We start from the raw sequence: 25,332 nt of genomic DNA on the forward strand, positions 1-25,332 counted from the left end.
AACAACCCGTTTCCTAAAGATTATTACTCATCATTTTTCATTTCAAAAGGTAACTACATATATTATACTGGCATTTGTTGAAACTGTAATTGTATAAAATAGGGTTCAGGGATTGCGTAATTAAGGTTAGGAGGATGTACAGGAGCAGGTCTTCACACTTTTTAATGTCAGTTCTGCCCAATAGAGAGTCCGGTACTTGTGCAACCCGAAGCCTTAAAACATAACATAATTAAAAATAACAACAGAATTTCAGCGATTTAATTTTCTCCTTGTCCTGTTCTGTCTGGTCCAGTCTCAGACCTCCTTGCCATCTATTGTAAGCAGTCCAGGACCTCTCACTCAGCTCAAACCCAGACGCAGCCTGGAGATTTCAGAGAACCGCTGCTTCTTGCCACACCTAGAGAAACCCAGACTACCAGAACCGAGTAGATATCACAGCTGCAGCTCTCGGATTACAGAGGAAAAGACCGGAGCAGTGGATGGTAATTAAGCATAAAGCATACACTCATCATCCATTTTAATAAGAACACCTGCTCGCGTATGCAGTTATTCGATCAGAAGGTCATGTGACAGCAGCACAATGCATAAACTCATGCAGATACAGGTCAAGAGCTTGAATTGGGGGGGAGTGATATCTGTGACTTTGATCGTGGTTGTTGGTACCAGATGAGCTGGTTTGAGAATTTCAGAAAGTGCTGATCTCCTGGGATTTTAAAACACAACAGTCTCTAGAGTTTACACAGAATGGTGCGAAAAACAAAAAAAAACATCCTGTGAGCGGAGGGTCTGCCGGTTGAAATCAGAAGAGAATGCAGATTGGGTTTTTTTTTCATTGTTTATTTGATTTCCGTGTTGTGTGTATTTCTCTGTGATTGAGTTTCAGTTGAATGGTTTTAGAGATGTAATTACCTGAGCAAATCGCAACCAAATGATTCCAGTGTAAATAAATCAGAATATTAGGTCAGTGGAAGGCTCTAGTTTGCATTTTCCCCTCTGTATTTTATTATAAGCACTCCTTAGTGTACTTTTTCTCTTGCAGAGTGTGTCGTGAAAAGTGCCATCCCACTCTCCCGATGCCTCTCTGGGTCTGTTTTTGCGGAGCCCCTTCGCCGTCGCTCTGCTGAGAAACCTTCGTCCTCGCTCGGCTCTTCATCCATCCCTCCACCGCTCCTTGAGTGCTCCAACTGCAAACAGGAACGAAAGATCAGGGAGGAGTACGACAAATTTATCGTTCAGGTGAAGAGAGATAGAGACAGCCTGAGCCAGAGAGTGACAGAGCTGGAGAAAGAGCTGAAGAACAGAGGAGGAGAGCAGAGAGAGAGCGGAAGAGTGGAGAAAGACAAGCGAAGAGCAGAGAGCGACATCGGAAGACATGAGACAGCGACTGGAAGTAATGAAACCGAGAACGGAAAAAAGACTGAAGGCGAAGTGAGACAGATGAGTAGAGAGGGAGACGAAAGAGAAATTGGAAAAGACAAGATTGAAATAGAGGGTAATGATGACAGAAGGCAGTTCAGAGGGACAGAGCAGAAGGAGGGGGAAAGAGAAGAAGAAAGAGAGAGAAGAGAGGAAAGGGAGGGAGATAAAGAGAATGACTCGACTGGAAAGGAATCTATCAGCACCTCACATGGAGTAACAGAGGCGCCAAAAAACACTGAGGTAAACAGTCAGGAGTTCATCCAGCTAAAGGAACTCATGTTTTATCAGCTTTGTCCATACAAACTTATTCATTAGGATCGTCTCTCTTTTTCCATATCAGGATCAATCTCTCTCTCTCTCACACACACACACACATCTCTCTCTTTCTTTCTCTCTTTCTCTCTCTCTCTCTCTCTCTCTCTCTCACACACATCTCTCTCTCACATCTCTCTCTTTCTTTCTCTCTTTCTCTCTCTCTCTCTCTCACACACATCTCTCTCTCACATCTCTCTCTCACACATCTCTCTCTCTCTCTCACATCTCTCTCTCTCTCACACACACATATCTCTCTCTTTATTTCTCTTTCTCTCTCTCTCACATCTCTCACATCTCTTTCTCTCTCACACACACATCTCTCTCACACACATCTCTCTCTCTCACATCTCTCCCTCTCACATCTCTCACTCTCTCTCTCACATCTCTTTCTTTCTCTCTTTCTCTCTCTCTCACATCTCTCTCTCACATCTCTTTCTCTCTCTCTTTCTTTCTCTCTTTCTCTCTCACACATCCCTCACTCTCACACATCTCTCTCTTTCTCTCTCACATCTCTCTCTCACACATGTCTCTCTTTCTCTCTCTCACACATCTCTCTCTCACATCTCTCTCTCTTTCTCTCCCTCTCACATCTCTCTCTCTCTCTCTCTGTGTCTGTGTGTACAGTCACATTTATTAAGATGAGTTTTTTTTCTGTCCATTCCCTATCCATATGTGTATTCATAAGAATAAGACTTGCTCTTGCTGTGCAAACAGGGACATATTTAATTAATCATGCGCAAGGACTTAATTAAAAAAAAAAATTACGCACAACAGTATTCAGACCTCAGATGTAAAGCCTCTCGCTTGCTCATTAAAGATCTTAATATAAATCTCCATCTTCTTCTGTAAAGACGCTGTGTGACAATGTCTGTTGTTAAAAAGCATTATACATTATCTAAAAGCATTGAAACAAATTGAATTGAATGAGAGATTTAAGCGCTGCTCAGTCGTGCAGGATGGACCGAGGCATGGCGTTGGCCCATTTTTCTAATCTAAGCGAGGAACAGTATAAAGCCTGTAGACACTGAAAATGCTGAAATTGATATTTTAGGCTAAAAATACATAAAATACAAAAGAACATGGCATAGTATTTAAAGTCAATATCAGATAGATGAATATGACACTGTTCATTAATTAATTAATAATATTGTCTCCTTAAAGGCCACAAAAGTTTGTTTCATTCTTTTTGCGCAGAGGACATTTGGAAGAAACATCAGCTTATCACGAGGACCGAATTTTTTAATGGACAAAATTATAAACTACACATATACGTGAACTACACGCAGGTTATTTGATTAATCAAAACGTGGTGCCCCAAAAAACTGACTTAAGCATGTGCAGAACTTTCCTTTGTTCACACTCTCAGCCATTGGGATTAGTTCTCTCTGACACAGTTTTTAAAAAACTGGTCCTTCAAGACCTTTAATTGGCTCAGATGTTTTGATCGCCAAGAGACTGTCTGGAGATCCCAGAGGAGCAGTTTGGGGAACAATACCTATTGATTCATTACTATCAGCTCTCACTGGCCATGAAGACCACCCATACAGTCATATTCATTAGAGTCAGCTCTCTCTATGCTTACACTCTCTATCTATCAGGATCAGGTTGCTTTGTCTATACATACTTGCTTCCTGGGATTAGCTCTCTCTATATTCATCCCCATATTCTCTTTATTCATAAGGCTCAGCTCTCTGTGTCCATACACTCTTATTCATTACCTTTTGCTCTTTCTCTGTCAATATTGGATGATCCTAGATCAGCACCTTGAGGTTTTCATCACTTTAACTCTTTTTACCTGAGGCCAAAAATTTGTTTTGGGGAGCCCATGTTCAGCATTGGATTTATTTGTGATGTACTCCACAGTAGTGGTTCATGACTCGTATGAAAGTAAACACTCTGGGATTTAAGAATTTATTTATTTATTTATTTTTAAACAAACAAGTATTTCTCTTTATACCTAGCCCTCTAAGATTAAATGTTATAATGTTGTTGTGGCAGTTATATACAGTGTTTTACTATAATAATAATAAAAAAGCTTTAGTTGTGTTGTCCATTTTATCTCGTTATCAGTGTTATTGTGAAGAGGTGTGAATTGTTTGCCCAGCAGGGGGCTCACACCCCTCCCCCTTTCCCATCACCCTGTTCAGCAGCAGCTAAACACAGAGTCACGATACTCTACACACAGAAACCCAACAGTGTCCTGCCTAGTCTTATCCTAAGTCTTATATGACTTACAGCCATTAAATTATTCATTAGTTTGTACTGAACGTCTAATGTTAGATAGACTATCAGATGTATTTACGAACTATATACATCAGATGTATGTACAAATAGCCTCAGAAGCACTTTGCTTGCACGGTTTATGAAGGACATTTGTCCGTAAAGTCCTGTTTCTCTGGACAATATGTGTATTAGGCTTAACTTCTATTACAGCCACTATCTTTGATGAAATACGCCGCAGTTCCTTCCGGGATTCTACATGTAAGTATACGGTGTGTAAAAGCAACCATTCTGAATGGCATATTCTCTATGGTAAAGGCGTTAGCGTGAACACCAAGTGGTCTGAGATCTCATCAATACAAACATTTCCAGAAAGAGAACTCAGTCCCCTTTTGAGTCAAATTGTATTGTGAGCACCAAAAGCACTGAGAGTGTTTGCGGCTAGTTCGTTTTCCGGTCCACTTTAACAGGACTGAGTATGGTGCATTGAAAAAAAACTATATGTGAAAACACCCTAATTCTTCATTGTCACTTTGTTTGTGTCTAACGGAGTAGCCTCTGAGAGTGGTGTTGCGTGTTTGTGTATAAGTATGTATCAGAAAGCAAAAGCTCTTGCACACAAATAAAACTGCAAAGTGAGAGAGAGGGCTTTACCCAGACTGCACTAGTCCAAACACAGTTGAAGAGAGACAGGAACATTACCGTCAAGATCCAAGAGTTATATCCAGACTGATCTCAGTTTAATAATTCATTTTTAGACTGTATTGTTTTATTTATTGTCATTTTGTGTTTCCTTTGTAAGATTTTAGTATGTATAAACTGATGAGTTCGGTAATGCTCTCGTGTTTTAGGAGACGGGGATCTTGGTGCAGTTTGTTGTTTACAGGCTGATCCAAGTTTAGAAACGCTGAGCATTTTAATGGATGGTTTAATGTTTATGAACTGATTCGAATTCAGTAAAGCTGTGCTATTTTAGGACAGTTCAATGATTCTAGACTTATCTGAGTTCAAGAATGCGGTGTTGTTTTAGGAGAGCCTACTGTCTGAGCTGCACAGCATCAGAAAGGAGTATGAAGGGCTGAGGAAGAGTGCGGCTCTGTCCATCACACGGCTCCATAAAGAAAAGGTTTTTACCTCTCCACTGATTCATTTCCAGCTTTAATAAACACACAGTCTCTGTATTAAAGCCATACTGTTTAATTTAATTGCTGTTTCCACTGTTATTGTTCTGTGTTGCAGGCTGAGCTGCTCTCTCACATAGATGACACCAAAAGCTGCTATGAGAAAGTATGTAAATGAATGCACATTTTAAGTTTGTTTTAGATGCTGTGTATGCATTTATGTTTTTGTCTTTTTTTTATTATTTATTTTTTATTAAAGTGCCTTTTAACACAAAGTATGTGTTTGTGTGTGGTTCTGTGTGCTTGTGCTGCCCCCTGCAGGTTTGTTTAGAGAATGCAGAACTAAAAGCAAGACTTGAAGCCCTCTTGAAAGAAGCCAACTCCAGACCATGCTCTGGTTGCAATGGCAACACCGACACACACGGCTCACACACACACACGAATGTGCACAACTCACACATGGACACACGCTCTTCACACACACACACGGTCACCACTAATACGGAAATGCTTGTTGTGTCACACAGTGTTTGTCAAGAGTGCACCAGTGATCTTCCTCAGGGTGAGGGGGACACACACACATGCTCACACACACCTCACACACACGCACTGGTGACAAAGGTTATGATGAAGATGATGATGATGATGATGAAGGTTATTATAATGAAGATGACAATTATTATGATTATGATGAAGATGGTGATGAAGTTTATTATGATGAAGGTTATGATGATGGTTATTATGATTATGATAAAAGTTATGATGAAGATGGTGATGAAGTTTATTATGATGATAAAGATGATGGACAAAGATGAAGGTCATGATGATGATGAAGATGATGGATAAAGGTTATGATGATGATGCAGGTTATTATGATGGAGATAATGAAGGTTATGATGATGAAGATGATGGATAAAGATGATGAAGGTCATGATGAAGATGGATAAAGGTTATGATTATAATGATGATGAAGGTTATTATGATGAAGATGGTGATGAAGTTTATTATGATGAAGGTTATGATGATAATTATTATGATTACGATAAAAGTTAGGATGAAGATGGTGATGAAGTTTATGATGATGATGTTGGAGATAATGAAGGTTATGATGATGCAGGTTATTATGATGGAGATAATGAAGGTTATGATGATGATGAAGATGATGGATAAAGATGATGAAGATGATGGATAAAGGTTATGATTATAATGATGATGAAGGTTATTATGATGAAGATGATGGATACAGATGATGACGGTGAAGGAAGAAGCTTATAATGATGATTGTGAACTCTATAAACTCCCAGCATGCATCAGTGGGTCTCGTAGGGGTGGGAAGTAGCAAAGTACGATGACTACTTACAGTTACAATTTGTACTAATTTACTATTAATACAATTTTGTAGCTTTTAAATACAGTATTGATATAATGTCCATGCTACTACAAAAAATTAAGTTTGTAAACGTACGTATTTCTATTAAGTTTTGAAATCTATAGTTTTGTTTTTTTATTTTATCCTGTATATTATATGAAATTATGTCCTTGTAATTGATTTTTTTTTTCTTTTTTTTGAAGATAAAGGGAGTAAGTGTTGCTTTAGCTCATGTTCTGGCTTCCCTGAATCAACTGAACCACCTGAGCCGACTTCACACACCTGCCGCTGTGAACCAACACTCCACAAACCCAGCCTCTACAAACAACTGTGGGTATAACCTACACACACACACACACATTCAAGAACATACAGACATGAAAAGATCATTAATCATGTGAGTTTAAAATCACTGAATAAGACACAGAACAAATTTCTCACACAACTAAACAAATTTTTTTTGAAGGGCCTTTATAACACATTCATAAGCATTGTATAAATCATATAAAATAAAGTGATGCTGGATTATTAATGAAGTCAAAGCGTGTGAAGCGACAGAAGTTTCATGTTTCTTTACATGAAAGAAAGAAGGAGAAAAAAAATCCCCCCTCAGTTATCATATATGAACCCAGATCTCTACAGATCGAGATTGTTACTGTGATATTTTTATGCTTATCTTGCAATTTATTTAGTTCATATCGACTAAAAACACATTCGACTAACACTTTAGCTTGAGGGCATTGCAGATCCGTATAGATAAAATTAATTAACTGAAATTTTGTTGAAATGATGCTTGAATTTAAATGGACCACTAGCCCTTCCTGTGAAGCGTATTCGGTTTCATGCTGCTGTAAGAAGTAAATACAACAAATACTTAAAAATAAATAAAATAAATAAAGACAAAGCTATTAATATATACTTAATAATGTATACTTCATAATGCATACTTCATAAAAAAAAATCATCTCTCTGGTTTTTGATCGAAAGCTTGATATAAGTTCTGCTATATAAAATTTGTATTCAGTGCTTATATATGTGTTATAGTTGCCTATTGGAGTTGATACCCTTCAAATAAAGTTTTAGACCACACAGTATATACTGCATATATTTCTTTGTTATGTAAGTCGCATTAATGTACCAGGCATTTTTATTTTTATGTATGTATTCTGACATTTTAAAAGGCACATCATAGACTTTGTTGATATGATTTAGTTTTTATTTATTTATTTATTAATTTATTTATTTAAGTGTTTTGTTCCAGTAAGATTTTGTTTTGTATGTGTGTATGTAGAAGACGGGAGCACAGTCTATTGCTGGACGTGATGCTGGTGTTGTACAAAAGAGAGTGGTTCCTGCAGGACGCCATGCCGTACGTCAGACGCACACTCAAAAAATGTGGCCTCACTCTGGAAGACTCGGACTGAAGGGTGTGTTTTCTGTGGTGGTGGGAGAACACGAGCAAATTTGTGTCTTCAGCTTAGAACAAGATTATTTGTGATGTGAGATATACCATCTTGATCTCAATGCTTGATGCCTTAATTCCTGTCATAACAACGTCTGTCTCTTGGCTGTTGGTGTTACAGATTTGTGGCAGACACACATCTGCAGCAACTGTGACACTGGGGTGTTCCCTTGGGATCGCTCCTCGGCTCTGTCCTCTATTATTTAAATGCTATTTTTGGGTCATATTATCTTCCATTTTGGTAATACTGCTCAAAGAAAAAGCTGCAGAGACTTTCCCATGCCTTTATAACTGTTTGTCTTGATTACTGTAATTCCTTTTTTATTGGAATTCCAGTAAAAAAAAGCCTCACGCAGATTTTTCCTCTCATACCTATTTAGAGCACTTCCTCCTGTACATATACTTACAGGGCTGGACAAATCACTAGGCCAGGCATCCATGACAGGCAGATTATGCGGCTTTTCGTTTTTGGTGTAGTGAACACCAATGTTTTTCATCTCCTGTCCAACTAGCAGAGAATGATAAAAAACCCTTACATTTATCATCATCCCCAGTGAAAAGTTTAGGTATGAACTGGAACGTCAACTGCTCCCAAGACCTCCTTGACCCGACATCAGTACCTGCCCTCATTAATGCTCTTGTGGCTGAATGAACACAAATCTTCACAGCCATGCTACAAAATCTAGTGGAAAGCCTTCCCAGAAGAGTGGAGCACATTATAACAGCAATGAGGGACTAAATCAGGAATATCACTCTTGAATATTGGACTGGTCTGGTGTCCACATACTTTTGGCTATGTGGTGTACAGTAACTCTTCTCTTAGTGCAACACTTTTGCTTAATCCCAATTCACCTACTTGTACTATGTACTAAAAGTATGCACTCTTTTTGTGAAGAAAAAGTACATATTTTGTGGGTGTGGCACAAGAGTACGCAAGTACCGGGACATACTAACACTTCATGTAACAGAAGAGAACGATGTTGGCTAGTTACGCACGCCGTCACCGTAAACAAATTCCTCACTGCATTTCAGCTATTCTTCATTCATTATTCCTTATGTAATTTATACAATGTAATGAATTTACCATTTCTTTGATTTATTTATTTTTTAAAGGAAAACAGAAATGCAAAATGTGATTCATGCCAGAAGTTTATTAGGTACTGCGGCAAGAGTTTATATTTATTATTTATGATTTCACGTGAACCTATTGAATTGTCCCAAAGTTGTTAAGTTGTTTTAGTTTTCAGTTGACTTTCAGAATCCTTGAGTAACTGAACTTGTAATTATCGTTATTTCTGTAATTAAATAGGACCTAAATGGAGTAACAGTCTCATATGATTTATTTTACAGTGCCCTCCACTAATATTGGCACCCTTGATAAATGTGACCAAAGAAGGCTGTGAAAAATTGTCTTCACTGTTTAACATGATTTTTTTGTTTGAAAAATTCACAAAAATACGCTTCTCTCATGGATATCAAACAACTGCAAACACAACATAGGTTTATTATATATAATATGTGTGTGTGTGTGTGCCACAATTATTGGCACTCTTTTAGTTAATAGACTAAAAGCTAGCTCCCTTTGCCAAGATAACGGCTCTGAGTCTTCTCCTATAATACCTGATGAGGTTGGAGAATACATGGGAAGGGATCTGAGATCGTTCCTCCATACAGAATCTCTCCAGATCCTTCACATTTCGAGGTCCACGCTGGTGGACTCTCCTCTTCAGTTCACTACACAGCTTTTCTATGGGGTTCAGGTCAGGGGACTGGGATGGTCATGGCAGGACCTTGATTTTGTGGTCAGTAAGCCATTTTTGTGTTGATGTTGATGATGTTTTGGATCATTGTCCTGCTGGAAGATACAACCACGGCCCATTTTCAGCTTTCTGGCAGAGGCAGTCAGGTTTTCATTTAATATCTGTTGATATTTGATAGAGTCCATGATGCCATGTATCCTAACACAATGTCCAGGTCCTCTGGCTTAAAAACAGCCCCAAAACATTAAAGATCCACCTCCATATTTAACCGTGGGCATGAGGTACTTTTCCGTATGGCTACCTCTCTGTGTGTGCCAAAAAGCTCTATTTTGGTTTTATCTGACCACAGAACCCGATCCCATTAGAAGGTCCAGTAGTGTCTGACAAACTGAAGACGCTCGAGTTTGTTTTTGGATGAGAGTAGAGGCTTTTTTCTTGAAACCCTTCCAAACAACTTGTGGTGATGTAGGTGACTTCGGATTGTAGTTTTGGAGACTTTCTGACCCCAAGACGCAACTAACTTCTGCAATTCTCCAGCTGTTATCCTTGGAGATTTTTTGGCCACTCGAACCGTCCTCTTCACAGTGTGTTGAGACGATATAGACTCACGTCCAATTCCAGATTGATTCATAACATTTCCAGTTGAGTGGAACTTCCTAATTATTGCCCTGATTATGGAAATGAACATTTTCAGTGCTTGTGCTATTTTCTTATAGCCACGCCCCATTTTGTGAAGCTCAATGACCTTTTGCCGCACATCACAGCTACATTCCTCGGTCTTACCCATTGTTATGAATGACTAAGGGAATTTGGCCTATGTGCAGGCTTTGGGAGTAACGGAACACATGTAACGGCATTACATAATCAGGATACAAAAAACTGGTAACTGTAATCCGTTACGTCAAAAAACAAAGTAATCAGATTACACGTACATTTTGTAAAAAATGGGAATACTATCAGGTTTTTTTTTTTTTTAATTTCATTTAAAAGAAATTTATATTTTGACATAACACAATATAGACAGCTGCTTGATTATAGTTCTGGTTCTCTCTTGCCAGTTGTGGCTCACGTTAGCAACCTCCTGGTGCAAGCGCAAATAACATTTGTACAAGTTAATTCGGTAGAAATTAACACAAATACACATACACCAGGAGGTTGCTCACATGTCTCAATTTGGTGGAAATGAACACACATTGTTCTCTGAAATGCTTTTGTTAGGGTGACCATATGTCCTCTTTTTCCCGGACATGTCCTCTGTTTCGGACCTTAAAAAAGCGTCCGGCCGGGCTTTAAAAATCTGAGAACATGTCAGATGATTTGGCTTTAATTTCGTTATGATGCGCGTATGGTCTAATACTGCATAATGTGTGTGCATGTTTGCATTGCTTTAACCCCTCTCTGTAATTTCCGCCTTCTTGCACAACAATCGGTCGATATTAAAAGGCTTGCAGCAACTATTGGCCAAATTCTGCCACTTAATCATTAGCCTACTCTCAGCGAACACGCAAAGGCAAACTGCTGTTGTGTACGGCGTCAAACAGTTGCTTAACAATAGCAGCAAATGAAGCTATCCTGAGTCGAAACAATGCCCGTGGCCATAAAAGCTCCTTTTTAATTTCATGTTATCACACTGCTTCGTATTACACGGTCATTCAAATGAGTAAATGATGGAAGAAGGTACGCTCGTGGGTGGCATCTAATATTTTATTTTATTCCATGGACATTCAAAAGAATGTAGGGAAAAAAATGTAAAGAGTGGGCACAGTGAAAGCTATTTTATTTGTAACTATATATATATTTATGTGATTCTAATAGTTAAAAATTAAAGTTTGCCTTCATATTAAAACTCTTTCGAACGCCATTAATACCTCTGTATGATGCTCTGAATCAGCTAGACTGAAAACGTAATTGCTCTCATCTCTGTAGAGAACATGGAGCTGACTGGCCTCCAGCTACAGGGTCCATGTGAGTGGAAGGACACCGCCTAGGAGCAAAGAGGTTAAAGACTTATTTCATTTGAGTTATTTAGTCCAATGAGTACACAAAAGTTCATCTTTGGTTCAAAATGCTCCTTTTAGTTCATCTCAGATCTCAGAGAAACCACTCATCTACTTGTGCAATCCTTTTACATCCTCATCAGTGATATTGATATTTTACCATGGATCTGTATTATCACATTATATTTTGTAAAACACCAGTAACTACAGAAGGCGTTACTGCCTTTTACATACATTCACACCACCTGCATTTAATATAAGCATACACAAAACAGTGCAATATACCAAGAAGAGTATATCTCTGGGAAAATGTACACACAGTAGGATCGGGGATATGAGTGAAATAAATTGATTGTATTATGCAAAGACCAACCCTTTAAGGAGTGTATGTTCTCAGAGAATACCAGAGAAGTCACATATTAATTATGTTCTAGCGTATTCCCAGCAATGCCAAATGACCAAGCAGTGTTATCCAGCACTCAGTTGATTAGGAGATGGAAAAACACTTAAATGTGAAGTAGATGGATTTCAACAGACAGACATAGCCAGGAGACATTTCACCACAAATCAGGCTTTAAAGGATAGATCAAGTCTGGCCCAGTGTGAATGTGTGAGACAGAGAATGTCTAATTATAAGAAGAAGAGTCAACAATTTACTGAGGTTAATGCTACTGTAGGAATCAAATTTGGGAGAGCAGATCAATACTAATGAGGTATTTAGGGACGATGTATGGTCTGTATGTGATACACAAGTGTGGGCCTTTAAGAGGTTCAGGAGATATTGTGCTGATGTGTTTGCTACAGCAAATCTGCAAGGAAAGTTCATCTTTTTTTCTGGGAAAGTTAATCTTTTGACTGACAGTCACTCTGTCCTTACGTCCTGTCTCTCTTACACACAGACACTAGGGATCTGTAAATGATACACCTGCGGACATCTTAACATCTACCAGTATCATTGAATTTGTCAAATCTCGGTTGTGTTTGATAAGGCTCTCTACAATCTTCTCCTCCATCCAAGCCATTCAGTCCCTTTTTTTTTTTTTTTTTAAATGTTAAAACCCGCCGTGACCCCGAAAAGGAGTAAGCGGTAGAAGATGGATGGATGGATGTTAAAACCAAATATTGGTGGCATAAAATTATTCATGCTTAGGCTGGGGGTGGGGGGAACATAGCCAGTTTGAGATTAAATATAGATACAGATGCTTGGAAAACTAAAGAGATCTGTGACTGCATGTAATTCCTACAGATTAGAAAAAATATCAAAGCATGTCCACAAGGGAGTGCTGTTTCACTGGTTTAGGCATGCTCGTCCACCAGGGTGGCGTGTAACCAGGGAACTACAAGCAAATATTTACCCCCAAAGGGAATGTCAATTAAAGTTTCCAGTCATCCAGTTTGTTTGGATAACTCTGACAAAAAATATCCATACAGTACAAAGTGTGCAAATCTGGACATCTGGACGCACGAATCTCTGACAAAACAATCCCACGTGCCCCAGTGAGGAGAACAGATGCCACAGGTCGAAATAAGACATGTACCTATACTGTACCTGAAAGACAAAGGAGACACAATCATGTCTAAACAGAGGTAGAGTTACAGTAAAGTATGCCTTTGTGGCCTCGTTACTTCAGAAGGTTCACGTCACAGAAATGAAAGCAAGATAAGTTTCATTTCATTGATTTATATGGCAGAGAATCCCCAGAAGGTTAACTTGGTTACATTGGTTATATTTTCTTGAGAATTCTTTATGCAGTATACATGCGAAGACTCTTGTAAACACTGTGGCACTCTGACATCACACACACAAACACACTGAAACCTTTTGCCTCTTTCAACTGTTGACTGTGAGAGTGAATTTCATCGTCCGTATTTTGCAGTGTTTCCTCAATTCCAACTTTGTTTCTATTCATACATTACTGTAACTGCAACGTCAACCTCAGCTACCATTACTGAGAGAAAAAAACCCTTCAGCAGTCAAAAATTCAACTCAGTTCAATTCAGGGTCACGTAGAATCGAACAATGATTAGACAGAATCAAATCCGAGCACCGAGTTAAGGACCGGATGGTGAACAGGCCAGTGTGGAGAATGTTCCCATGGGGCTGTGGGTGAAAATGTGGAAAGGCCAAACAATGGCTCTGTGAAAGTCGTGGGATTTTAACTCATGGTTAGTTAATTAAAATTGTTGAGCTGCCAGCGCCAGATTGGAATTTAATTTGGTGTTATGAAAGTAATCCCTAGTCTAATTGTTTTTTTGTGTTTCATAAGTAATCTACAAGGAATCTACAGATAACTGCCACCCTATGTAATAACACTGCGATGTGACAACAGCATGCTAACAGCTGTGTTTTATGTGACTTGAGACACTTGGTATCAAGGTCACTATTGGTAGTGTTAGTTAGCCCCCAATCAATACACCAGCAACAATAAAGAAAATTCTGTTGTTTTTTTTTGGTTTTTTTTGCACTCCCGTTCATCTGGGTTTCCTCTGAGGTCTCTGGTTTCTGCCCACCTCCCTAAAACATGCAAGTAGGTGGATTGGTTACATTAAATGGTATGTGTTGGTGTGCCCTGCAATGGTTTGGCATCCCATCTGGGGTATATTCCTTCCTCACATTCAGTATTCCTAGGATAGACTACCACGACCCTGTCCAGGATAAAGAGCTTAATTAAGATGAAGGACTTGTTCATTTAAATAATCAACAATTTCCACAAATAGACCTCGTTATCTAGGGCTGAACCAGAAAATTCTCCTAAGCACAACTTTCTAGTGTGTGACCCCTGTCTGGACTTTTTGTTCTCACGATTCTGTTAGCCATTACTCAGAAAACCTGAGTAATGCAATTTACTACAATTGAATTGGGTGCTGACGTAGTAATGCTTTGAAACACGCAAGCAGTGGTGGCAGTAGCAGATTTCACTTGTCAGTCAGAAATATACGTGCTAGCTAAAGGCTCTTGTTAGAGCACAGGTAGACAGATTGGACCACAGAAATGGAAAGGCTTGTACCATGTTCTTGATCTCTGCGCCTGTTTGTGCATGTAAAATGACAGTACTTTTGAATTACTGTATATTGAACAAAGCAAAGGCCTTTTCAAAAGTACTTCACTGCTTCTGCACAGTGTTGATGTATGGCTTCTAGTTTGCATAATAAAGCCTTATCTTGCATCTGTGGATGCAGCGGCGAATGGTGTTGACTGACAAAGGTTTACCAAAGTATTCCCGAGCCCATGTCAGGATATCCATTACAGACTCATGGCGGTTTTTAAGACGTCTGAGGGATCGGAGAAGACGCGCATTCGGAAGTGGTTTTCAGCCTTGCCCTTTACACACCAAGATTTAACCGGATTCCTTGAATCTTTTAATTATATTGTGCACTGTAGAAGGTGAAATGCCCAAAATCCTACCTTGGATTTGTCTTTGGGGAATGTTCTCAAAGGGTTGGATTATTCGCTGACGCATCTGTTGACAGATTCTCGAGTCTCGACCCATCCTTGCTCTTGAAGGACTAGACCTTTTTTGGAGGCTCCTTATATACTATGATTAGACGATTGCCTCACCTTTAGGTTTTCCAAACCCATAAGATTTCCGTTCATCTTCGGAACACAAATGAAGACATTTTTAATGAAACCTGGGAGAATTCAGTCCCTCCATTTACAGTCCAAGTAACCAAAACTTTCAAGCTAATACTAGAAAACAATTGCAAATTCATAACAATACGTTTTAGTATTTCGTGAGTAGGATTATTGTGGATTTCCTGTAAACATTATAGGCATTAATCAGGCATACCTATATTTTAAATATAAGTCTCAAACAAGTATATTATCTAAGAAATAAATGCACAGGAGTAAAACCAACTCTGCCTGGTTTTTGAAATAATCTGAAATGACTACAAATAGATGAGGTAATCCAGGGTTAGATGAGAAAATGTATCCTAAAAAATAAGATACATTAGAAACCTTAGTGCTGTGTAGATTAAATTCACTATAGTCTTAATGTTGGTTTGCAATGCAGTATTGTGGTAACATAAATGTTTGTTCTTATATTCTCATACACCACTAAAGACAGTCAAAAAGTCCTGCTTTTTATTTTAAAACATAGACATTTTCGCACAGGCTTGAAACCTTTGGTTAATAACTGGAATGCTGTTGAATTCTCAGTTGTTTCAGTCTGAAGGTGTTGATTAATTTTCTATAACAGCAGCTCTGACGGTAGTGCAGCTGCAAATCACAGGTTGATATTAATGCATACGGTCTAATAAGTTATTGTTTCTGTAGAAGCAGCTTGTTCGTGGAGACTTGTATGTGGAATTTTTGTTTAAAAACGTCGATATGGTGACATTTTCTGTAAGGAGTTTATTTAACATGTATTGAAGGAGTCTCCAGTGTCAGCACTTTGTAACAGTAATACATACAGCTGTAACTTTAACATTTCTGGTACAGGAAAGTCTCTCTCTCTCTCTCCCTCTCTCTCTCTCTCTCTCTATATATATATATATATATATGCCATTTACCATTTAAATGTATACCTTAGACAGAATCCAGTCCTAACATTCTGCTAATGTTTGGATGGTAGACAGGCAAGTGTGGAGATCAGTGTGTCCCTGAGGCTGAAGCTTTATGTTGAAATGTCCAACAATGGCTCTCTGGCAGTCCTGGGATTTAAACTCGCAGCTAATTAAAATTGCTGAGCTGCCACTGCCAGATTAACAATGTAGAACTTAATTTTGACTGGAAATGCTTAGTTATGAAAGTGTTCCTGGAAAATGCTTAATGGTTATATGTAGTAACAGGAATTGGCTTGTTTTGCATATGTTCTACAACATGAAATATAAGTATAAACATGTAAAAAAAGAAAAGAAAAAAGAAAGATGTTCTTTAATAAATAAAACATTGTTATTGTTGGTAAATTGCTGTGGTATGAGAGCAATAAAACACTGTTACTGGAAAATAATCAACTTTGGGTATGGTAACAGTGACTCCATTTAGCATCACCGCATCACACAGCTCCTTTGTTGATTTTTTATTTTTTTTCCAACAGACCCCCAAGGGTTTTATTCCTTACATAATAGTTAATACTGTGCCACTGAAGGACAACAGGGAGTAAGTGTATGTGTGACTATGTTTGTACACTCAATAGCCCAGACTGAGATTTTCTTGTTTAAATCCAGGCTTGAATGGAGTCTCTGTTCTTTGGGAGGTCACTTTGAGTAAACAGGCCTTGCTCTATTACAGTTGCAATCAAAAGTATTCGACCCCCAATGCAAATCAGGTTCATTGTCAAAATGTACAGACTTTAAGCTGTTTGCAATGAACAAATCAAGCAAAAGCAATTGAAATAGTTCAACACAACGAATGCTTAAAATTTGGGGTTCCCCAAATTCAACTGAACATGCAACTTATAATGACTTCTCCAGTCCCAAAATTATTCAACCCCTTCATGGTAAGCATCTTTAGTACTTAGTAGAGCACCTTTTACTGTTATGACCTGCTGAAAATGAGATGCAGAACCAGACACCAGCTTCTGACAGCTTTCCTGAGGAATCTTATCCCGTTCCTCATGAGCAATATCCTCCAGTTCAGTAATATTCTTGGGTGTGCGTGCTGTAACCGCCTTCTTCAAATCCCACCAGAGATTTTCTACGGTGTTCAAGTCAGGTGACTGTGATGGCCCTGTAGAATCTTCCAGGACTTCTTCTGCAACCAAGCCTTGGTGGAATTTGAGGTATGCTTGGGATCATTGTCCTGTTGGAAGGTCCAATGATGCCAAAGCTTCAGTTTCCTCACAGATGGTGTGATGTTTTCTCCTAGGATTTCCTGGTACTTCAATGAATCCATCTCGCCTTCCACACGCTGCAGGTTTCCAGTGCCAGAGGATGCAAAGCAGCCCCAGAGCATCCCCGGCCTCCACCGTGCTCGACTGTGGACAGAGTGTTCTTTCTTCATTCTTCTTCCTCCAGACATACCGCAGATCCATCGTGCAGAACAGTTGCAGTTTAGTTTCATCGCTCCACAGAACAGAATCCCAAAACTTCTGTGGCTTATTTATATGATTTTGAGCGAATTTTCTTCTACTTCACACAATTTTCTACCCCTAGCCAGTTCAGGTATTTCATGTGTTCCAGCTCAAGCACACCTGGTGCAGCTAATGAAGCCCTGGATTAATTGTATCAGCTGTGCTTGAGACAACACCTGTTTTGCATATTTGTGCTGTTGGGAGGGATTCTATTCAAGGGGGTGAATAATTTTGAAACTGGAGAAGTCATTATAAGTTGCATTTTTAGTTGAATTTGGGGAAACCACTTGAAACCACTTTCAACTGCTTTTGTTTGATTTATTCGTTACAAACAGCTGAAAGTCTGTACATTTCGACTGTAAACCTGATTTGCGATGGGTGTTGAATCATTTTGATTGCAACTGTGTAAATATGTGCATGTGTATCAGTGTGTAAACACTCAGGCTGTACATATTGTACTCAGCGCACTTACTGTGGTTAAATGCAGTTTGCATTTAGCTCTAAGGTGCATACCCACATCTCCGTTTTTTTTTTTTTCTCATACACAAGGGGCTTCTTAGAATAGAAGAGGTGGGTGTGTAGACAAAAAAAGGAAAAGAAACCACAGGGCTGTGTACAGCATTACATGCATATGTAGTCAAGCTGAGAGCATCCTTTCTTTATATTAATATATTATATATTAACATAATCCATTCTTGATCTTGCTTTACACTGAGCTCAAATTTATCCAAATCTGCCATTTCCCCTTGTAAAGTAATGACAGAATGAAGAATCTTGGCAGCAAATGATCACTCAGCCAGATAGCAGATTTCAAACCATCGTTCAAGCCCGTTCTCAACCCTCTTTAGGTCCCGCTCAGATGATTGCCTGATGACTGATCTGAAAGCCATTGCTTTATTTAATGATCGTTTAGAAGACGCCATCAAACTAACTGTTTTTCAGCAAACTGAACGCGTTATATCATTTATATTTTTAATACAAAGTCTGTTATAATTGGTGGTAGGAATCGAGCCTGAGCAGGTGTTCAGGAAGATGAACAGAAAGCAGTGACAAACCACTCATACATCACTGATTTCCTGGCCAAGTGGAACCAAGTAATAGCAAATATGCTCAAATATAGCAGCTCACAAACCAGGCCTTAAAAATGAGCCGAATAGTCAAATTAGGTACGTTAAAGACAAAGCGATGTCATACCTCTCATATTTCATTCATGTATTCTCTTTCACTGTTTCTCTTTCTTGCATGCATGAAGGTTTTTTTTCTCGTTTGTATAACTGTTTTCGACCCCATGTCACTTTAGAGTGGCATTTAATCCACTCGCTGTGTTTTGGTATACAAAAAAAAATACGCACACAGCACTGTCCCTTTGGGGTTTCTGTTCCAAACAAGCACCCACTCATCTCTTGCGGTAAAAAATAATTTGTTTTCCTCTCCTTTTATTGCATAAAAGGTTCCCTGGTAGAGGCTTTCAGCCAGTCGACCTTTACTGATCTGAGATCTCGTGAATGCTGGTCTCAATGCAGTGTGTATCCGTGATGGCCCAGGTTCACCGCGGGACAAATCCATTCTGCTGAAGATTGTAATTAGAAGCCTAATTATCCATCTCTCTCTTTATCTCTCTCTCTCTCTCTCACTCACTCACTCTACCACAGTATTGTGTACTATAAAATGTCAACCAGTGCTAATTGTGCTGAAAGGATGTTCATTATGAGCATCATAGTCTTTAGGATTGTTAAACTATAAAACAATGTCAAACCTCCTCGTTATCTTAAAGATCCTAGAAAAGGTTGTAGCTCAGAATCTAAGCTAATACCTGCATGCGATCCACATACATGCGTGTCTTCCAGTTAGGTTTTAAGCCTCGTGTGCTGGTTAAAGTAGTAAATGACCGACTACTGGTCTCTGATCAGGGTTGTGTTTCTTGGCTTGTGTTACCGAATTTCAGTGAGACCACAGATCACAATATTCTTCTGCACAGCCTGGACAATTCAGTCTTTCCTTATAAGTATCAGCATCAAAAGTCAGGTCAGGTCAACATTAGCCGTGTCAGCGATCCCACCCCAAAATCAAATGAATATCGCCTTTTATGGTTGAGAGACATTGTGTTTAACTTAAGCGGTGGGCTAATTTATCTCTCTCTTTATCCATGTTTACATTTCTAGGAAAGGTCGGCTCTTTCTGTGTATGTGTTTGTGTATGTGCGCGTGAGGCTTTTCAGATTCTTTCTGTTTGGTTTGTAAAGCGAGAGCGGCGTCGACCCTTCTAGCCTTACTGTTTTAGCTTTCTGTAAAACGACGTGTTCGTGTGAAATGTTAACCGCTGCTCCACTTATCTACAAAACATGACAGCTGCTTTTACCACATCCTTTGTTAGACACAGTTATCATGATATGTCACTTCCAAAAAGATTACATAAGTATATATTCACACAGCATCACTGATGCAAAGGACACACAGGCAGCGAGACCTATAATAAGTGGCCTTAATATATCCTTTCTGTATTTGAACAGAGCGTGTTGGTGTTGCTCTTTCAGCATTAAACCTAAACATAAAGCCCAAAATATGCCGACCTTAAACAGCCTTGTGTTGTAATGCTAGCTATTTACTTAAGTGTGCTTCAAAAAAGAACCAAATGAACTGGTTTACATGGCAAAGAACATTCTAGCGACTGGGTTTGTTGGTGTGTGTCTCAAGGCTTTAAGGTTTTCTATAGCTCAGTGTTTCTCAGCTCTCCTCCTACACTATAGTATTAATACACCCATTTTAACCTTTCATTAGTTTCAGTACAAACCCAAATGTCACCTTTCTGCATTTTAACACAAGAAACCAAGCCTTTAAGTTGAAAATGTAAAGACAGTGCCTTCTTTGCTGCTGAACTGAAAATCAAACCTTCAATTTTCACCTGTCAAAATTAAAACAAAAATATTTAATACATTTTTAGTAATATATATATGGTATACGGTGGCTTAGTGGTTAGCACATTCGCCTCACATCCAGGGTCGGGGGTTCGACTCCCGCCACTGCCCTGTGTGTGTGGAATTTGCATGTTCTCCCCGTGCTGTGGGGGTTTCCTCCGGTTACTCTGGTTTCCTCCCCAAGTCAAAGAATTGGTAGGCGAATTGGCGTGTCCGTAGTGTGTCCGAATGTGTATGTGATTGTGATCTGATATGGATTGGCACCATGTACGGAGTGTACCTCATCTGATGCTTGATGCTCCCTGGGATAGGCCCCAGGTTCCCTGCAACCCTATATATATATATATATACACACACACACACAATATATTTTATTTTATTAAGTATATGTTTTATTTAAATGAGCAAAATTATCTGCCAATAGAATGACAATTCTAAGCTTAGAACTGTCATTCTATTGGCAGATAATTTTGCTCATTTAAATAAAAATAGGTTACAATAGGCCAAGAATATCCCTAATAATGTTATACTTGTTTTTATAAATTCATCTATTTTCAAGATTTATTTTCTTCATTTAAAAAAAAAAAATGAATAAAGTGTCACTCTGCGCTACTGTGCTAGTACAAAATGCTAATTTTGTCCCAATCATTTTTTATTCCACCGAGTTCATTTGTTCATTTTTAAGGGGGGTTGTCATTGCCTGGTTGGCTGATCAAGTTACAACAAACTGCAGGGAGACTTGCAGTATCTTTTTTTCCCCCTTTTCTTCTGAAAAACACGTGAAAGAAAAGCAGAAGTGACTACAGAGCCTGCTGAGAGTCATGTGCTTTAGGGTTGACCTGTATGACTGTATGATTACGTAATTTGTGCTTAATTCTGTTTTTTACAGTAAATACAGTGTTTTCACTTCATAAGACACATAGCTGACTGTTAAGAAAGTCAAGTAATCTGTGCCTCATTAATGAAAAACATATTGCTCTTTTTAACTGTTTATAGTTACATTTGATGCTATGGAATGCCTGAGAGACAAGATAGTTCTTGGTACATGAAGATCTCCTAACAAAAAAATTCAACGATTAGGTGCTTTTACAACATTTAAAAAAAAAATTAAAAAAATTTTTTTTTTTTTTTTTTACATATTTGTTTATTATTATTCCCCGATTACGCAATGTTCACTATACTGCACAAGTGCCTGTGAATGAGCTGTTAATATAGAAACAAGGTATATCGTATTCGAAAGAGCGCGTTAATATAAACCAGAAGTGTGCTGTTAAAAAACAATAACGCACACCTTCTAACTAATCGGGTTGGGGAATTCACCCACGCTGTGATGTATGGTGGTTTGGGTGAGTAATTAGAAGAAGCATACACCCCCACAAATAACAGAAGTAATCACAGGATGTGGTGAAAGATGGCGGATGTGTTGCATTTGTAGGGAATTACAGAGTCTGCTGGAGAGCTGGTGGCCTCTCCAAACCAAACACCGCAGGTTCCTCCCCTGCAACGGAAAGTTTTCAAAGTAAACGTCCCCATAATCATAAAGAAAGTTTCTCACCTTTAGTTTCACTTTTACACCTAAATCAGGAACGGATACGAGTCATAATTCTTGTTCAAAACGTAGACGTTATTATACAGAGGTTCAGTCTGACGTCACTCCATCCAAGCTGTTTACAGACGCCTACATGCTTCCACACTCACACTGTCTTTACAGAACTCCATAATCTGTCTTTAAACCGCCCTCGTTCGTTGTTTTTACAGCAGTGCTTACTCATGGCCTCACATATTAGGTAATATACGCGTTATCATAAAGTGTACTACTCAATCAATAACAGATGTTGTCAAGCCTTCCATTAGAAAGGATAACTTGCATATTAAAGGCTAAACAGTAAGTATTTGAGAACATACGGAGCCCTTTCATTGGTTATATTAAGGACTTGGATTTAACATGAAGAAGTGGATTAGCGGACTAATCTTTGTGGACAGTTCGGGTTCCGACCTTGTAGAATTGATATACTCTTCAGGATATATTTGTTTAATTTTGGATTCATTAGGGATTATAATAGTCAATTATGAATGGATTAGCATTTGCTAAAACAGGAAGAGCATTCTCGTTCTGAGTGGGGTTTATTTTCTTTTGTTTTTGTTTTTTTGTGTGTGTAAATGCAGCAATCTTATGGTTGTATGGAATTTGAATGAATGTATATGTAACAGGCTGTATTTCGAAGAAAATGAAAATGTTATTATAAATCTACATTTATGGCATTTGGCAGACGCCCTTATCCAGAGCGACTTACATTTATCTCATTTATACAACTGAGTACTTGAGGGTTAAGGGCCTTGCCCAAGGGCCCAACAGTGGTAGCTTGGCAGAGCTGGGGCTTGAACTCCCGACCTTCTGATCAGTAACCCAGAGTCTTTAACCACTGAGCCTCCACTGCCCCATTATCTTCAAAATGACTGAAATTAAGTACAGTGTGTATGTCTTCTTGTTTTTGTTGATGAACATAAAAAACAGTTGTCACGGGACAATAAATTGGCAGGAAATTTGATACATAAGGTATCTCCTCATCCTATTTTTCTCATCAGGGATCAAGTAAAGTATGTCTGTCTATTTATGTGCTGTAGTCCAAAACGAGCACAGGCACGCTGAGGTACTGGCGTCGTATGTGCCTGGTAATCAGTAACTATGATCGTCACATTCATGTGCGTAATTAAATGATTTTATTCTCATAACATTTCTGTAATACTGAGCAATCACCATGAGGACTGTGTCCCAAATTGCATACTACCAGACTAAATACAGTAGAATGCCACTATACTATGAAAATGATTTGCTTGCCATCAATATTAATGAGCTTTACATGACCTTTTTCTACCAAAATTATACATCTTGTAGTTTTAATGATTTGAAAATGAGACTGGAACTAGTGTACTTGTGTGTGTGTGTGTGTGTGTGTGAGAGAGAGAGAGACACTCCAAAAATCCCCTGAACAAAATCCCCCATGTTGAAATGCTGTTTAAAGTCTCCCATCTCCATGTTTCTATACTCAGTGTTATAACCAATACCACAAAACCACAGATGTGCATTAAAAACAGTTCTTCTCTTTACTGCTTTGCTTTGGCGATACACGTATACGGCCATGCCGATAAAGCGTGTTGAATTGAATTGAGAGAGAGTTTTTAGCGAGTTTAGGAAGATATAGGCTTCAAAATTCATGGGTGTAACGCGTTACAAAGTAACGTGGTAGTCTAATTTAATGACTTTTTCTGATGACGCGTTGTGTTCCGGTGCACAATAGACACCGGACACCGGCGTATCTTGTTGAACTCAGGTTCATTCGTCCCGCAGACAAGCTCGACATCTATTCGGTGTTCAAAGAGAGCAAAACGTCGTCATACAGGATTTATCTTCGAAACACCTCTCGCGGTCAAACTCGACGCCGACTCACTATCAACGTGAGACTAACTCAAAACATGTTAATAAAATACAAGAGGATACAAATAACAAACGTCATTACATTGTGTTCTATGACATACAATTATATTATTAATAACAATCAGCTTTTTAACTTAATACATATGAACACAAATAATGATTATATTGCTGCACATTTATCACTTGGCGCATAACAAAAAAAAACAAAAAAACATTCTATGAAGGAAAGGAACACACAAGCGCCCACAGCAATCATGAAAAAGGTAATAATTTTAATAATAATACTACAATTAAATAGAAAAAAACACTAATAATAACAATGCCAAAACAATACTGCATAAATAAAAGAAAATAAAGAGATAAATAGCTATATACCAGTTATTCGTACTATAGATTACTAAATTCTCTCACTTATACCAATACTTTTTAAATAGTTCATTAGGGGGCGGTGCATTTACCCAGATGTTTTCCCCAGCAAGTTCTCTAGTGTCATGTTTTGCTTTCCAGTCTGCATCTCTTCCGCTACCAATCAGCAAAGAGCGCTATAACACAAATAAAGTACTCCCAACACCAAGAACAGCAAACTATTAAATAACCGCGAAGGATTTTAGCGAAATGAATCAATTTTACAGCGCAACACATGCCATTAAAAAAAAAACACACAAATAAAAAAAACGATCAATTTTATTTCCTGTTTTTCTCATATCTGTTACAAACGCGGTAACGTAACGCATTACATTTTAAATGTATATCGTTTTATTACAGTTACAGATGTCAAAAAATTACGTTACTTACGTTACACATTTATTGTTAAGAAAACAATATTAAGTAAAAATGCATTTTGTTACAAGAAATCACGTTTTTGCGCGGCGGCCGCATCAGTTAATGCAGGGGTTCACAAACTTTTCCAGGGCAAGGCCTCGCAAATGGCATTAACATTTCACCGAGGCCCCCCTTTTGCAAGATGTCTTTAAAACACATTAAAAATACAGACTTCTGAATATATCCCCCCTTTTTATTAATAACTACATCTTACATCTTTACATTACAATACATTAGGAATTGATTGTGTGTGTGTGTGTGTGTGTGTGTGTGTGTGTGTGTGTGTGTGTGTGGTTGTCTGAGAGTGAGAATTTATTTTTCACACCAAATTGTTGAGGCGGCCCCCACTTTGAAATCCACTGAGTTAACGAGCATTGAGCATGCGCTTTAGTGAATCGCCGGAGAACGCGCGGCAGAATTACAGAAAGAACTATGAGTTTCACTTTGTTTTTGTAGGCTTGATAGGTTTTGAAAGTAACTTGA

General features: G+C 38.5%; 1 protein-coding gene across 7 annotated transcripts in view; it reads left to right on the forward strand.

The window, feature by feature from the left end:
* The window catches only part of si:ch211-63b16.4 (kinesin heavy chain), a 64,485-nt gene that overhangs the window by 16,873 nt on the left and 22,280 nt on the right, over positions 1–25,332 (forward strand). For 6 of the 7 annotated variants that reach the window (XR_008397041.1, XR_008397040.1, XR_008397039.1 and 3 more), the window contains 8 exons: positions 293–482; positions 1,040–1,659; positions 4,985–5,080; positions 5,194–5,241; positions 5,397–5,637; positions 6,648–6,774; positions 7,736–7,871; positions 11,593–11,664. Coding sequence is in view for 1 of the 7 variants with exons in the window: in XM_017476033.3 (XP_017331522.1) it covers positions 293–482; positions 1,040–1,659; positions 4,985–5,080; positions 5,194–5,241; positions 5,397–5,637; positions 6,648–6,774; positions 7,736–7,868 (1,455 nt within the window). In the remaining 6 variants the exon portion in view is untranslated. Of the gene's footprint in view, positions 1–292; positions 483–1,039; positions 1,660–4,984; positions 5,081–5,193; positions 5,242–5,396; positions 5,638–6,647; positions 6,775–7,735; positions 9,226–11,592; positions 11,665–25,332 lie in introns of those variants that run through there. The other variant, XM_017476033.3, reaches the window with a different exon arrangement.

Source organism: Ictalurus punctatus, chromosome 9 (assembly GCF_001660625.3).
Source record: "Ictalurus punctatus breed USDA103 chromosome 9, Coco_2.0, whole genome shotgun sequence".
NCBI classification, from domain to species: domain Eukaryota; kingdom Metazoa; phylum Chordata; class Actinopteri; order Siluriformes; family Ictaluridae; genus Ictalurus; species Ictalurus punctatus.